The sequence below is a fragment of the Thermobia domestica genome, chromosome 1, assembly GCF_964235325.1.
Source record: "Thermobia domestica chromosome 1, izTheDome1.hap1.1, whole genome shotgun sequence".
NCBI classification, from domain to species: Eukaryota; Metazoa; Arthropoda; class Insecta; order Zygentoma; family Lepismatidae; genus Thermobia; species Thermobia domestica.
The window spans coordinates 388,386,507-388,403,343 of NC_137454.1; the positions used below are offsets into that span (position 1 = coordinate 388,386,507).

Consider the following 16,837-nt stretch of genomic DNA (forward strand, 5'->3'; position numbering starts at 1 on the left):
CAGTGCCCACCGATTAATATTTGGTACCAAAATGTTCACCATCCTCTTAGGTATTGATTAACACCAATATGACTTACGGTTCCCGAGATATGGCTCCTTAAATCTCCCAAAGTCGGATTTTTTTTTTTTTTCAATGTCTCGGGAACGGTAAGAATAACGCGAAAAATTCCATCACTTCTCTGAGATAGTTTTTGATGCTCTATCAAACGGAGGGCTCAGAATTGAAAAAATTGCAAATAGCAGACACATACACACAGACAGAGAATTCAGTAATAAATGTTTTAAGTTCGTTGAAAACTTTCAGGTTATCCTTTGCTATTGACACATTCCTGAAAGTAAATAAACTGGAGGGAAAATTGAGTACTATTTCTCCATTGCAACTTATTTGTAAAAATTTACAAGAAACTTGTACTGTTTATTCTGTTATAATGTTAAGTAATTTCTTAAACAAGAAGAAGTGAATTGTAACAATCCTCATAACACGAGGGAAAGTCAAAATGTTCCCGGAATTCTGTTTTAGTTCTTTATTACTACAATATAAGTACAAATTTACTTAATCGCCTTCAAAGTCGGCACTTTGGAACAAAGACATTTGTTCCACCGCTCCTGCCATTGGTTGAAATACCAACGAAAGGCCTCTTTTGGTACATTTGTTCCACTGCTCCTGCGATTGGTTGAAACAAACGAAAGGCCTATTTTGTTATCTTCCGAAGTTCAGCCGTCACATTAGTTTTGATCTCTTGGCGAAACGGGAAAGGGCGATTTTCAGCTATACATCTTGTAATAAACTTATTTGTGCATTATTTTTGATATGCTCAGCTCAGACAATTTAATCCTTTTTATTTTAAAAGGCTGCTACTTTTAAACAAATAGTGTAATTAATCGTTGTACCTTCTCGCAACGGATGTATATCAGCAACGAGGTAAGCGAAGCAGCCGACGGCCTTGGCAATCAACATTAGCCAATCACAGCCCTACCTGCGCTTACGTCACTTTGGTAGGTGGGACTCATGTGAGCAGGAGGACAAAGTGGAAACTGTGTGACGTAGCTGTCATTGGGCGCCAAGACATTCTTCGAAAGGAAGCATTTCAAACTCGCTGCGACAAAAAAAATACATATAACAAATGTAAAATTTGCGTATCTATTTATATTTTTGTAATCTGAATACATTCACATTTTCTGTTATTAGAATTTTACCTGTCACTTGTAAGGAAATGTAAGTATAAAGTTTAATACCAAATATAATCACTATTTTATGCGTATCACTGGCGCTATTCTGACCCAAACATTATCGCCTCGTGTTCGTTCATTTTGTTGTGCATGGTGCAGAATATATATATTAATGCTAGCAAATTGTTTTTGTAAGTTGTTTTTCAGTTAAACGATGCTCAGTTTTGTCCTATTTGTAGCATTAAGGTGGTTGTTTGAATTTTTGCCTGTGTGTGGTTAGCGATGAAGGAAGCTATTACTTTTGTGATAACTTGTTTCGTCGTTAACGCTCGGGTGAAGAATTCGATCATTGACTATCTAATGTAATGTTTGCTCTACTTGGATTACCACCCTATGGGGTAAACATCACAATCTGATGGTGTTCAACTCTTTTTCAGGTTATCAAACTCTCTGAATCAGGTTTTTCCCAATTTGCATATGAATCTGAGGTTTGCGCGTTGCTCGATCTGTGAAATTGCGCCAACTGATCACTGTACACTTTTTCGTTTAGCTACACTATTCGTACACTGCCTGTTAAGGGGGCAGACTACTAAATATTTTTCAAAAGCTAACAATTTTTCTTTTGCCAGTTTTTCGTAAGTGAAAAGAGATAATGAAATATAACTAACCTCAGTAATACATAATGTTATTCTACACCCGAAAATACGAATCGGAAGAACTTTCAGTGTTGCCATCTATAGAAATTACAGTGTGACCAGAATTTGAATTACCCAAAAATCTAGGTTATGGCAGCGACTAGAAAAATGAACTCAACGGCAATTGATGACTTATCACGCTATCTGTGTTCCTTGTTAACTACTTTTTAAATAATGTTGTATTTATTTTGTAATAAGAGTACAAAATAAATAATTTTTAATTTTTAGCAGAATTAAAACAAAAATATTTAAAAAGTAGTTAACAAGGAACACAGACAGCATAATAAGTCATCAATTGCCGTTGAGTTCATTTTTCTAGTCGCTGCCATAACCTAGTTTTTTGGGTAATTCAAATTTTGGTCACACTAATTTCTATGGATGGCAACACTGAAAATTCTTTCGATTCGTATTTTCGGGTGTAGAATAACATTATCTATTACTGAGGTAAGTTATATTTCATTATCTCTTTTCACTTACGAAAAACTGGCAAAAGAGAAATTGTTAGCTTTTGAAAAATATTTAGTAGTCTGCCCCCTTAAGACCTATTCACACTTGTCAATTTCACCATTAGGGATCTAAGGACTGTATCGTACTGTAATTGCATCATAAATACCAAAACTACAACAGCTTCCCGGGAACTTTTTGACTGACCCTTATAATAGAAATCTACTCTCTAATACCAACTCTCGTACGAATTCATTTAATGAAAATGACACGCTTAAATAATGAACCTGTTAACTAAAAGCAGAAAATGCCAACTTACCTTTAGGCTGAATTTCATTAGTGAGCTTCTTTTGTATCGCATTTGGCACATTGGAAATATTATTCTCCGTTTTCCCCATTGGCTTCGTTGTATTATCTTTCACTAGACTTTCTTTTATTATATTTTTCGACAGAAGATGCGAAGATTTCACAGGAGGCCGCTCTGGTTTCCTCGGCTGCTATTAATATGAATTAAACAATTATCACAATTTTATATTATTCCCTGAAATATTTGATGTTAAACAAAACATTTCTTGAACGAAAAATAAAACAGAAAATAGCACTCTTACCTTAACAAGCGTCTAAATACTTCTAACACAAAACAGACAATTAATTACTACAAATTTATCACTTGCGAAAATGTGACTACGTACAAACACCAAATTTGATGGAGTATAACTTGAGAACTAAAAGCCTGCGCACCGTATTTCATACTAGCTATACGCACTTGTGGTTGTCAGGTCTTAGTTCAGAACCTGGATAAAAAGAAAAGAAGTCCAATAGCCAGGTATTTATTCTCTGCTGTTAACTAGGGATGACCACAAAGTTCCGGTTCCGGCGGAACCGGTTCCAGGACCGGAACTTAGGAACCGGTTCCAGACTTGTATCCGAAAACCCGGTTCCAGAACCGGATCTTAGGAACCGGTTCCAGACTTGGATCTGAAAGCCCCCAAAGACCCGTAAAGAAGGCACAAATTTCAGCTTCAAAACACTGCAAAGAGGACCATGCGCTTGTGCCCTCCCCGCCCAGACTCTCTTGTGCCCCCAGAAAAAAAATTGGGCCACCGGTGTTTTTTATTTTTTTTTTATTTTGGTCCACCAGTGGGTGTTTAGCCAAATGAGTTGGCCAGTTTGCCTGTTACCCAGTTTATTTAGCCAAATGAGACAAGCGGCCGCCGCCTGGGCGCCTGCCTGTCGCTTCCACCATTTCATCTAGCACACTTCACAGCCTTCCAGCAGCTCGGGTTTAGCGTAGGGATCGTCACAAAGTTCGTTGAGAACCGGTTCCAGATCTGGTTGATTGATTTTTGAGTTTAACGTCCCGTTCAGCAGCGAGGCTATATGAGACGTGGACCTACTGATTAACGTGGAATCCGAACCACTTGAGCTCCCGCCGGGAATCGAACCCGGGTCTCCCACGCCGAAGGCGCGTACACTAACCGCTTAGCCACGGAGGAGCTCTGGTTCCAGATCTGGATCCGAAGAACCGGTTCCAGACCTAGATCCGAAGAACCGGTTCCAGACCTAGATCCGAAAAACCGGTTCCAGACCTAGATCCGAAAAACCGGTCCCAGACCTAGATCCGAAAAACCGGTTCCAGACCTAGATCCGAAAAATCGGTTCCGGAACCGGATCCGTTCAGACCCGAAAACCGGCTCCAACAGGAACCGGTTCTGGCCATCCCTACTGTTAACGTAACCCCGCACACAAGCATGTAATGAAGCTCGCAATACAGACAAGGTTTTCTTAGAAACCAGGGTTGATATGTTTAAAACAAAATGTTTAAAACGAGGGCTGTTGTTTTATTCAGTTTGTTTTAAACAAATTGTTTTAAACGTGTTGTTTTTCGATGCTGGTTGGACATGTTTAAAACAACTAAAATATCAGATTGAAGAAGCTAATTTAATTTTCTAACAAACAACCCCTCCTCCGCAAGATTTGTGCATGAAGTAAATTACAAACAGAGTTATATTCTTATTATAACAGCAATTACTGAACGAAATTCTGCACATCAGTGTGCGTATAACTAAACCAACAGAAATTGAAGTGAAGTATTTCAACATTTCTTAATTTCCAAGAATAACGGAGGTTAAACACACTATACACTATTCTAAGATCCAAATTCACAAATTCAAAACTTGGGTATTTTTTGATCACTATCATTTCCATAATAATGACAGTTCTCACGTCATAAGCTAGAAGAAATGCTCTGACAAATACAATACAACTCATAGAAAAGAGCAGTGACTAGCCTACAAGCAGCAAATGACATTTTAACTAAACAGTTTTCAAGATACATCTCTATCTGCAACATGGGTAGCTAATAATGATTAGTGTCTACGGCATAACACAATTAACTAGACACCCGCCAGGGATTTTAACAAAATGGTAGACTCTCACGTTCGGGGCTCTGGTGACCCCCCTAATTATCACAGAGTCATGAGTTACACACCATTGGAAAGCTTATAGACTACAAATTCCAACGAGGGAACATTCGTGAAATTCCGCCGTATTCGTAGAAAAAGAACAGACATAAAAAATCATTAAAAATATGAAAATATTGACTTTGCGGGGCCCTGGCAACACTTGCAGCCACATACTCGTGACAATAACGTAAGAGATGGTAGCCATTGCGTAATGAATTCGTTTTATGTAGGAAATATTTAAAATATATATATATATACGCAGAAAAACATTCATTGAATTAAACATTCTCTCCCCTCCCCCACTATAGTACCATGTCCGTATGCAAATCATTTTTGCTGCACACATCAGCTATACGAACAAGAATTATGATTCTAGACCACTTCAGTGAAATATATCTTGTGTTATATGGGACCGTCCCGAAAATAAATGTAAATTAACCAAATCTGACCCCCTCTTCCTCTATAAACAAGTACACATACAGGTTACTATCATGTACAGGTTACTTCATTGCTTCACATACCAATTTTTATGGATGTACCACAAAGGGGGAAGGAATACCCGCCAAAACCTGACGAAAAAAAAATGATAAAAAAAAATCATCATCCTCCCTCTCTCGGCCGTACATACGTACCCTCTATATACATAAAATGCAACTGACGGAAAGCTTTATCTCTCAAAAATACTTTGGTACCAAATCATCTTTCTAGCTTAATTAAGGACTGCGCTATTGATGTTTGTTGTAAAAATAAATGTAATTTACGTCAAAAAACAAACTCCAAAAATTGGCTAACTTTGTCCCCTCCCTGCTCCCCATATAAGCAAGAAGTACAAATACACGATATTACCATGTAGTAACCTACTTCATTGCTTCACGTAACAATTTTTATAAATCTATCCCCCAAGAGGGGAATGGCCCCTCCCAAAAAATGTTGAAAAAACAAAACAAAACTAAACTTAAAAAAAAAAAAAAAAAAAAAAAAAAAAAACCACTATATTTACACTCCTCCCACTACATAAAATGCACACCAGCAAAACTGCATCTTTCAGGAATAAATTGGTACCAAAACCACCTTCCAGCCTTAATTTGAGGTTTAAGACTGAGCCATTGAGGTTTAAAGCCCTGACACAGCAGTTGCGTCAATGGGAGTTTAAAGATGAAGAATGCAGACGACCAGTAGAACGTAACACAAAGAAACTAAACTACATATTCTGTGAACGGAGATCGGGAAAATCCCGATTTCTTTCACTGGAATTGAACATTTGGGCGGATCGAGATTAGGGAAGTTCCCGAAATTTGACCTAGCGGTTGAATATAGATGGCAAGCAGTACCTAAGTGTGTAAAAATGTAATATATATACCTATTTAGATTATTGTTTTAAACAAAATAAACATTTTAAACATGTTTTTTTTTTGTTTAAAATAAGGTACTTTGTTTTAAAAAGTTTTAAACAAAAAAAAAAAAAAACGTTTTAAACATATTTAAAAAAAAATGTTTTAAACATATTTAAAAAAATTCTTTTTTCAACCCTGTTAGAAACTGCTAGAAACATTCATTCAAGTTTGCATACCCTTTTCCTCCCGATTCGAAAATTGAAAGAACAGGGCTTAGTTCTGGTCAAAGATCTATGTGTACCACACCAAAAATGAAATCAATTAGCGTCCCACGATTATGCCCTTTAGGCTAAGGGAGACGGATGAATAAGGCAAGTGAATAATGGAAGAATTGGTGGAATGATAATATGGGAGGAAATGGTAGTATCCTGAGAAAATCTACGAACAGGATGTTGTCCACTACAAGTTTACTTGACCGGGGATCGAACTAACAACCCAACGCACCAGAGAGATATGCTTTCTACCACTGAGCCACCATGTCCCCCTAAGGGAAGTGAAAAGTTACGAGGATGGGATAAAGAAGTGTTAGCAGTGTACGACCTTCATCTACGTCATCGATGATCTTGTTATCGCTGTCCCAGTACCGTTATGAAACTTAGGTTTTCTGCTTGCTCCTTGTTCTCCCCGTGCAGTTTCCTGAGAAGGGGAACAGAAAATCGTGATGTCCAGTTGGAAATATTTGGTGGTTGTTCTTATCGTCTGCGAGGCAGATCTGACTTCGGCTCAGCGCTGAGCTGAAGCAGGCATGTCATTGGCGATCTTGCTTTGCAATGGAGAGCTTTGGAATTCAATCTCGCACGGGTGGCCATTCTAAAATTTCAACCAGGCAAATGATCGGTGATATATTTAAATATAGGACTTCACTAGTCTTCTTTCTCATTATTGTAGATAACTTTTTACAGTTCCTATGTAAATAGTTTGTGGGCTGTATCCAGATGTTTGTCAAAAAAAATAAAAAAATGATTAAGTCAACATCATCTACCTATTTACCTGGTATTTTTGTTAACTATTTGATATTTGGTTTCTTTGATTTAACGTCCCACGATTATGCCTGGGTGGTTACGGCAGATGTGGATCTACTGATTATAGTGGAACCCGAACCATTTTCTTTTAGCTCAACTGTACCCCCACCGGGAATCGAACCCGGGACTACGCAAACCAAAGGCAAGCGTGCTAGCCACTAGACCAAGCGGGGGTCCTTGTTAACTATTTTGAAAGGAATGGGTAATGTTCAATTCATTTTTGTTTGCTGACCGAAAAACAAATTCTCTGTGTTAACAGAACTGACTAACAAAGAGATCCATTGTTCTCAAAGCATCGAAAAAAAAAAAGAACATGTACAGATAGGCATATACTTTTGCTGGTAGTGATTATTATACGAACTAATTCAAATAGTACTAAGTTTCAACTTTTTTTTTCCAAAAAATCCTGCATTATTAATTAAATATTTAAGTTTTAATTATCTTATCACCTTTAGATAATGGAGTTCTTTTTCCCACATTCCGGAATATCGGGATAGTGTCAATAGTAGTAGTTCGGTGTTTTTTCTACAGAAATATCTGACCGACGAAGTTATCAGCAAATATAGATAACGAAATATTGCAGGGGATACAACTATAATGCATATTCTGGGAACTAATATATTATTAACTAACTACTAAAAGCTCGCTAATATGTAAACACTTAATGTGTGAAATTAGGTTATTGATATTGGAGGAGGGCGATAAAACGAGGCCCAACAGGATACAATAACTGAGGGTGCAATGACTTAAAAAAATGAGACAATGACCCCCCCCCCCCTTCATTTTGAACCCCATACAAGTATGATTATCTGATAACGGTAATAAACAAGTAATAAATTGAATTAATGAACTCAACAAAAATAACTAAATTAACTGTATACTGTCCCCGACATCTGCACTTAAACTTTCCAAATGTGTGTAAGCACAGGATTTAAACCAGTTTAGAATGCTCCAAGAGCACTGCCAGAACGAACTTAAAAAGAACTATTTGTTGTCTACGGCAAATTGCTTATAATATATATATATATATATATATATATATATATATATATATATATATATATATATATATATATATAAATGATAGATAGATAAACCAAAGATTGTGTGCTATTAGTCTCTTATAGAGGAAGAATAATTGCATATGGAAAGCAGAAATGCCTAAAAAGCAAGTTGCTCGAGCCATGAGCCTGGATGTTAAAACAGTAAGATATTGAATTGAACGATTCGAAGCAGAAGGGGAACAGGGATCACAAACTAAAGCGAAACTGAGTACACCGCAAGTGACAAGGGAAGATGAAAATGTTTCGATTATGGAAGCTAACGCAGCAAATCTGTTCGCTGCTGCAACAAACCTGAAAACAACTTTAGAATGTAGTGCAGATACATGTAACTGTACTCATATTATTTGTTCTGCTTTGCAGGTCAAATTAACAGATGCACATAGACATGTTCGCTTCGAGTTCGCAAGGATGCACAGCAACAAGACACAAGACTTGTGGAACCGTGTAATCAGGAGTGATGAGAAAGTGTTTAGTTTATACAGAGGAAACCTGTTAAATAATTCTACGATATGTTGTTTTACGAAGACATGCTCAAAATTGAAAAATTCGCAAAATATCATCTCTCTATGACGTACGGTTCACGAGATATAGCTCCTTAAATCTCCCGAAATCGGAATTTTTTTGGCCAATATCTCGAGAACGGCAAGAGTGACGCGAAAAATTCCATCACTTCTTCCAGATAGTTTCTGATGCTCTATCGAATGCAGGGCTCAAAATTGAAAAACTCACAAATAACAAACAGAGAATTCAGTAACGAACTTTTTAAGTTCGTTAGATATCTTATATTGTATACGTACAATTAAAACGTTTCTGAATCCACATATGACTTTTAAGTAATCATAACATCGTGTCCGAATTCCCCTCCATGAAGAACTGAAGGTATGAAGATACGACTGCTAGTAACAGCTATGGACACAATACAAAAGTTAAACTAGGGGACGGTGAAATAAAATGAAAAAATAAGCCATTAGAAGCCAGATATCTTTCATTTCGGAATGCAGCTAGTGGATTAAAATCACATAAAAGAACGAAAGCTGATGAAATTCAGCAATATATTCACACTGTTTGTACTCACTAAGCATGCTTTGGTGAAGGCAGAGGAGGAGGAGGGCAACCATTTCCTGTAGATATGTTTGAGTTTCTTTGGGAGGCATCAAAATGTGACTGAAGAGGGTAATCCACCCTCCTATCTCCCTAGTAATTCACACATTGCATTTAATTTTTAAAGAGCATCATATGCTAATTAGAACTGACTTTTCTAGCGGGATTGGTTTCTGCATTTTTAGCAAGTTTAGCCCTGTACGTCACATTTTAGAAATTCCAAAAGAAAAAGTTCTTTTTACATTCAATTTCTGTCACGGTGTTTCTTATCTACAACGCATTATAGCTGTAGAATAAAAACTGATAAGGAACCAGCACTCTCATTTACCGAACAGTTTTCACTCTCTTATTTTATTACCTACATTATAAAAAAAAGGAAGGAACGCTCTGATTGTACTTCGAGAATGTTATAACCAGCTTATGACGTCGCCAGGAATTTTATTTGGAAGGGAGTCTTGGGTCATTATGTAAAGAAGAAGCTGGTCAGCTAAACTTTTTTTTTTTTTAAAATCTCTATTAAACACAAACAGAACAACATACATTAAGCTGACAAGCCTTAAATAAATAAATAAAAACTCATGATACAATGTAGATTGGAAAAGGGGGAGCGGGGAGAATAAAAATTAAATCTTTAATCTAACCATTCATGGGTTCTACATTAATGTTATATAATTTTTTTGTGAGTACATTGAAATACTGACCTCTTCTGTTTGGATTAGTTCAACAAAATTATCCGGGAAGACCCCTATCCTGCCATTGAGTTCTCCTTTCCACCAGCCTTTATCCAGTACTTCCTTTGTGATTATCGTGATAACATCACCTTCTTTCAAGGTTAATTCATCATCGTTCTCAGCATCATACGGAAATAACGCTCGACAAAGCTCCTTCACTGAAACAAAAACAAATAGTTTAGCTATCACACACAAATATTTTTATTAAAAATAAGTTAGCATATATTGATAAACATATATATATATATATATATATATATTCCTGAGCCTTACCGGCATATACTGTACAGTATGATTAAGCCGTACAGTATGAGAGAGGACTTCTCTAGGCGAACACACTATGCGGGGAAGGAAGGAAGCGGCCTGGGACCTGTATGTTAGGTACCATCCCGGTATTTGCCTTGTGTGAATAAGGAAAAACCAGGAAAAATCTCACTCAGGATGTCTGGCCTGAGAAAGATGTTTTCGACCAAGTGTCTTCATCGGGAATCTAACCCGGGACCGAACGCGAGTGTGTTTAGCGAGTACGCTACGTGGGGTCACTTGTTAAACACGTGTTTGTAATCTTATACATTAAGCAATAGATAAAATTATAGAAACACTCTGAAATGTATATATGACGATGCATCGAACAATTTCATCATCATCATCATCATCATCATCATCATCATCATCATCACCATCACCATCATCATCAATCATTTATTATTATTATTATTATTATTATTATTATTATTATTATTATTATTATTATTATTATTATTATTATTATTATTATTCTGTCATTGTTGGTACGTCACTTGCCTCTTCTTGGCACGAGTTTTCTGCTTTGGTATCGTCCATTTATTGTAGTCTCCTTTGCCTCTTCCCTTTCTTTCCTGCCACCATACCCTGTAGCACGTCCCTCATAATACAGTTCCTTCTTATCCAATATCCCAACCAGTTTCTCTTTCTCTTCTTAATAATATCTAAAATTGTTCTTTCCTTCCCCACCATTTCTAACACTCTTTCATTCGTTTTCCGTTCGACCCAGCTAATCCTTTCCATTCTTCTCCACACTTACATTTCGAAAGCTTGCATGCGTTGTTCATTATTTTTGCATAATATCCATGTTTCTGCTTCATGCAGTACAATACTCCAAAAGAAGTGTTTTATGAGTCTTTTTCTCAACTCTTTATTCAAGGTCCCACAAAATAATCCTGGCTTTTATTTCATGTGCGCATTTCATATCACCAATAATAAATCGAATTCCCGCTAGTCAGAGAATCACTCAGTCTCTTAAGTAGAATGTTGTCATTTTTTCTTCCCCCCTTTATTCTGTGAAAATGCCTCATACAGGATATATGGAATTTCAAGAATAATCGTTCCTTAGCCTAGAGTTTGAACGAACACAAACTCTAGACTCTTTTATAGCACTCTCGACAGTGAAAGAAAACATGATATACTGCACCAGTAATTAGAATATGTGGCAATATAAGCAAAAGGATGAAGTGCTTCTCTCTAGGGATGGCCACAAAGTTCCGGTTCCGGAACGGGTTCCAGACCTGAATCTTCTAAAACCGGATCCGTTCAGAGGAAGTTCTCCTTAAACAAGAAGAAGTGATAATCGTAATCTTTTGAAATATCCCAACTGAGGAAAGAATGATGGCTTTTGTAATGCATTCCTTATGTATAATGTGATAAAGAGTCTATCGGTCCCTCAAAAATTACTAAAAATGAAACATAGTACAAACTGGTTGTTGGTCCATTGGAAACAAACTTACATGCGGAGATCAAAGCATTTTATCAAAAGTCTAAAGAGTGATACACCTGCTTTGCAAATCAGCAGTAACGTGTACTTGTTAAAGACGCTTGTTTCGGTGCGCTGTTTCTTGCTTGTAGTAAACATGACAAATAATAATAATAATAAATAATTTTATTTTTATTATGGAAACCAGCACCAAGACTGTGTTCCTTTAGCCCCCACTGGGAATCAAAACTGAGGACTTTTGCGTCAAACATAGTTGTGCTATACATTCAACCATAGAGGGCTCAAGTAACAAGTAAATAACTGGTTTAAAATATAAGTATTTTGGACGTAACTCTTGAAATTCATTTGGTTATTTTGTCATAACCTTTGCAATTATGAAGTTAATACTTCATGCAGTTTATTAAGATAATTATTTTACAATGAAATAAATTTGTGATTAAAGCTACCAACTACTTACTGCAGAATGTTAAAACAAAAGCCCAATTTTCGAAGTTGGATTACGTGAAGACAAACAAAATGTTTTATATTTTAGTTTGTAGTACCTGATTTGTTAATCAACCTCTTAAATCAGTGGGCACTAGTTTGATCTCTGTTGTAAATATCATTCAAAAACTAATGAAATAATAGCACAAATACATAAAAGTTTGAGTACCTACAACTATTATTGTTAAGGTCGTGTAACGCAACTATGTAGTTTTTCAAAGGCATCCTTTGTGTTTATGTAGAGATTTGTTTTGTTTTATTACTTCCATCTATTTATCAATACTGCAAAAATTATTTCTAAGCGAACTTGTGTTTTTCTTTGTTGTTAATCAGGATGATGATGTGCCCAACCGGCTCGGCTTGTGCCCTGACCCACCGGCTCAGCTCGAGCTCCGGCTCGACTCGGTTCACCTTAGTCATCGGCTCGAGCCGCCTCGGTTGCGCTCGGTTCGGTTCGACTCAGGTGAGCCATCAGCTCGGTTTGGCTCGGCACAGGTGAGCCATTGGACCGGTTCAGCTCAGCTCAGGTGAGCCATCAGCTCGAGCCGGCTCAGTTGGGTGAGCTGTTGGCTCGGCTCGATGGTGATTAAGCCGTGAGCCGAGCCAACTCGGGCTGTTAGCAACACTAGTTACAGAATGGTGTCGAAAGTTTGCGGCTGGTAGAGAAAACTTCACCGACGTGGAGCGCAGAGCCCGACCCAGCACGGCATCTACCACCCTCCCAACAACCCGGACCTCGCTCCAAGTGATTCACCTATTCCTGCACTTGAAGGAGCATCTAGGAGGCCGTCGCTTCGCTTGAGACGGGAAGGTGAAACACTTCGTAACAACATACCTGAACACGCAAGGACAGGATTTTTATCAGGAGGGAATCTCCAAACTCATCCCTCGATGCAAGAAGTTCTTCAACCGATATGGAGAATATGTCGAGAAACAACCTTATGTATGTACTATCTGTTGGCTGTATGAAATAGTATATACACGTTTCACTGCAAGCTTTGTAACCTTACTTTATAATCACTCCCCGTATGTGACTAAACTCTAGGAAATCACTCCAGTATTATGCAGTAACAGTCTCACTTGAAACCACAGCCGTTCTCTACGCAGAACCAAATGTTCAACCACAATCAATTAAGTTAAACCAAACATCTGAATTCATATTGTATACAATAAGTCCCACTCGGTTTAGCCGATAGAAGAACCCAAATCAATTTATCATATTTTTACACACAATCACTCGTTCAGGAACAGGATGAGCCCGGAGTTGTCTTATCGGCACAAGATAAAAAGAAAATCCTCCCTCTATTTATTGGCTATCTCCGTTACAACGTTTCGCTTCCTGTCTTTCCCAGAGTTTTAAATCTCATGCATAACGCGGAAAACAAAACAAAACCAAACTATAAATAGCCCTAGTGCATTATCAACTCAGGCAATAACAATCGAAGCATCAATTGAAGTCAGTCTATAGTTCAGATTTACACAATTTTAACTCAACAATATGCACTTCAGGCAAAAATTCACTTTCTTCCCCCTTTTTAAAACTGAATAATCTCTATGGTTAAGGTCTTAAAGGTTCATCGTCACAGAAAAAAAAACCTCGCCATTGAACTTAAGTTATCTTCCTACCTTCTTCCTGCTTTACCCAAAGGTCTCCCCTAGGTTCATCAACAGGGTGTCTACTGGGTTTTATTTTCAAAATTCCAGTATATTTCCACTAGATTCAGTATAACTATCAGCAAAATTCCTATACCTAATACAATGATTTTTTTAAAATTTCTTTAGGAATAATCACATTCTTGATGATTTCAGTTTGTAATTGTTTTACCATCAAAAGAATATTTTATTTTTAATAAATTTAGTTAACCTTGATTTTTTTTGAAATTCAATGATTTTTTAACATTTTTAAAGGGCCTCCCAACACCCCTCACAGCCCTCCACTCCACCCATTGCATTAAATGTCTAATTACAAAATGTATACAACTCTTTCTTTGGAAAAAGTTACAATCTCAACGGATACGAAAGAGTATTAAAAGAAATACCAAAAAAAAAAAAAAGTATTGTTGACAAATTATCAGTTTCATGATTTTTCCAATATGTGGATCAAAATTCCAGTAATTTCCAGTATCAAAATTAAATTCCAGTATAATTCAAGTATTTCCAGTATCAGTAGACACCCTGATCAATTATGTCTGCCCATGCTCATTTCTCACGCACCTTAGAAATCTCGATTTTTTGCTATTGTAAAGATAAACATGTGTAACCTTGTAAATTCATACGTTTGTTCGTGTCTTAAAGGGGAGAGGGGAAGGCGCGATGATTTCGTAGTAAAGGGATTACCTTTGTGCAAGGGATCTCTGGTTCTATTCCAGGCAATGAGAGCTTATGAAGACAGCATCGTATCCGTATTTTTCTCAAGGTTCTTCCGTGTCTTCCCACGTTCTCATTCCATAAATTATTTCACAATTATTTTAGATTACAGATAGAAGCGTGGCTGGTGGGACGTAAAACAAATATTTTTATTTAGTGCCTTTTTGCACCAAATATTATATCTCGACTTTATGGGGAGTCATCAGAAAGCCAAGTTAGAAAGCCTACAGTGAAACGTGTGATAGTACATACATTCTGTTATTTTTTGACAGTTTCCATATCTGCTGAGGCACTTACAGCATCGTGTGATGAGTTTGAAGATTCCCTTTTGCTAAAAGTCCTGTTCTTGCATGTTCAGCTACGTTGTCACGAAGTGTTTCACCTCCTCGTCTGAGGCGAAGCGATGGCCTCCGAGGTGCTCCTTCAAGCGCGGGAACAGGCAAAAGTTGCTTGAAGCGAGGTCTGAGCTACAGGGAGGGTGGTCGACAATGTCCCACCGAAATTTCTTGAACAGCGTGGTGACGTTTTCTCTACTAACCGCAAAGTTTCGACACCATTCTGCGACACGATGACGGGACTTTACAGTTTTTCTGTAAACCCCTACCAGATGATGGCGAATCAGCCGCGGTCACATGTTTCGCATGCAAATATCGAACTAAGCGGACTTCTTTGCGAGACCAGTTTTCCAAACGAGTCGCCATTTTAGTTTACCTATAACTAGCGCTCTAGATGGCGGGTGGCTGAAAGTCTGCATAGTTGCCAACTCCATGTATTAGAATTACCGCACACTCATTCCTCTATAACAGGTGTAAACAAAGGTGTCCAAACTCATGAGGTCGCCGCTAACGAGTTCGGAACTCACGCTCACTCGACCTCAACCTCACGAAGTGAGCGTGAGGTCAGACTGGTTATGTGAGCGTGAGGTTAAGTGAGCGAGGTCAGACTGGTTATGTGATCGTGAGGTCGAGTGAGTGCGAGGTCGAAATGAGTTTGTGAGCGTGAGGTTGAGTGAGGTTAGGTCAAAGTGGTCACCTCTGGGTGTAACTCCAGAAACATCAGCCATGTAACCTTAATTTCTGACCCTCCATCGTATTTCCGGAAATCTTCAGTGTCTTTGCGCGTATACGACAAAGGAAAGAAAACACAGGTACGTAATAATATACAAAGACAAATAATGGAAATGATTAATGATTAAGATGGTTAAAACACAAAATACGTTACCTGACAAAGAAAAGAAAAAGGCACGTAAGAATATACAAGAAGACAAATAATGGAAATGATTAATAGTTAAGATGGTTAAAACACAAAATACGTTACCTGACAAAGAAAAAAAGGCACGTAAGAATATACAAGAAGACAAATAATGGAAATGATTAATAGTTAAGATGGTTAAAACACAAAATACGTTACCTGACAAAGAAAAGAAAAAGGCACGTAAGAATATACAAGAAGACAAATAATGGAAATGATTAATGATTAAGATGGTTAAAACACAAAATACGTTACCTGACAAAGAAAAGAAAAAGGCACGTAAGAATATACAAGAAGACAAATAATGGAAATGATTAATAGTTAAGATGATGAAAACACAAAGTACTTTACCTGGTTTCGGTGGTAAGACAGGAGCATCAACGTCATCATTCTCCTTGGGAGAAACCTGTGACTTATCAGGACTCGGTGCATTTATGGAACGTTCACCATCACAATTTATATGAGCATCTATTAATAAAAGTGCGACAAAACAATCAAACAAAAATCAAGCTTAACGAAAAACATTAATGCGGGAATAAAGTGTTTTTAAATTATATTTTTAAAAACATTCAAATAAGCAGAAAATAAAGAAATCAAAAAAGCGTGTACCATAGGTGTTAATTACAAAACTTTACCGAAAAAACTCACAAGTAACTAAAAAATAAAATTTCACCAAATAATCAATATGATTCCCCAAACTATGGTTTCCATTCAATTCGACTTCTTTTTATCCAGATGATGGATTTTATAGTTGAAGTCTTCACTAAAGCCGGTTGTTGGATTGAACATCCCTTCAGCACAAAAGCTCTATATGGCACGTAGATCCAGTTTAACGTGGGATTCCGAACCACATGAGCTGCAACTGGAAACCGAACCAGAGTTCTTGCCACAAAAGCAACT

At 37.3% G+C, this 16,837-nt stretch overlaps 1 protein-coding gene across 2 annotated transcripts in view; it reads right to left on the bottom strand.

The window, feature by feature from the left end:
- The window catches only part of LOC145665072 (SH3 domain-containing kinase-binding protein 1-like), a gene marked incomplete at its 3' end in the record, with an annotated part of 70,703 nt that overhangs the window by 23,416 nt on the left and 30,450 nt on the right, over window positions 1-16,837 (bottom strand). The window contains 3 exon segments of one of the 2 annotated variants that reach the window (XM_081732336.1): window positions 2,629-2,806; window positions 10,057-10,244; window positions 16,289-16,405. In XM_081732336.1, coding sequence (XP_081588462.1) covers window positions 2,629-2,806; window positions 10,057-10,244; window positions 16,289-16,405 — 483 coding nt within the window. 2 annotated transcript variants of the gene reach the window in all.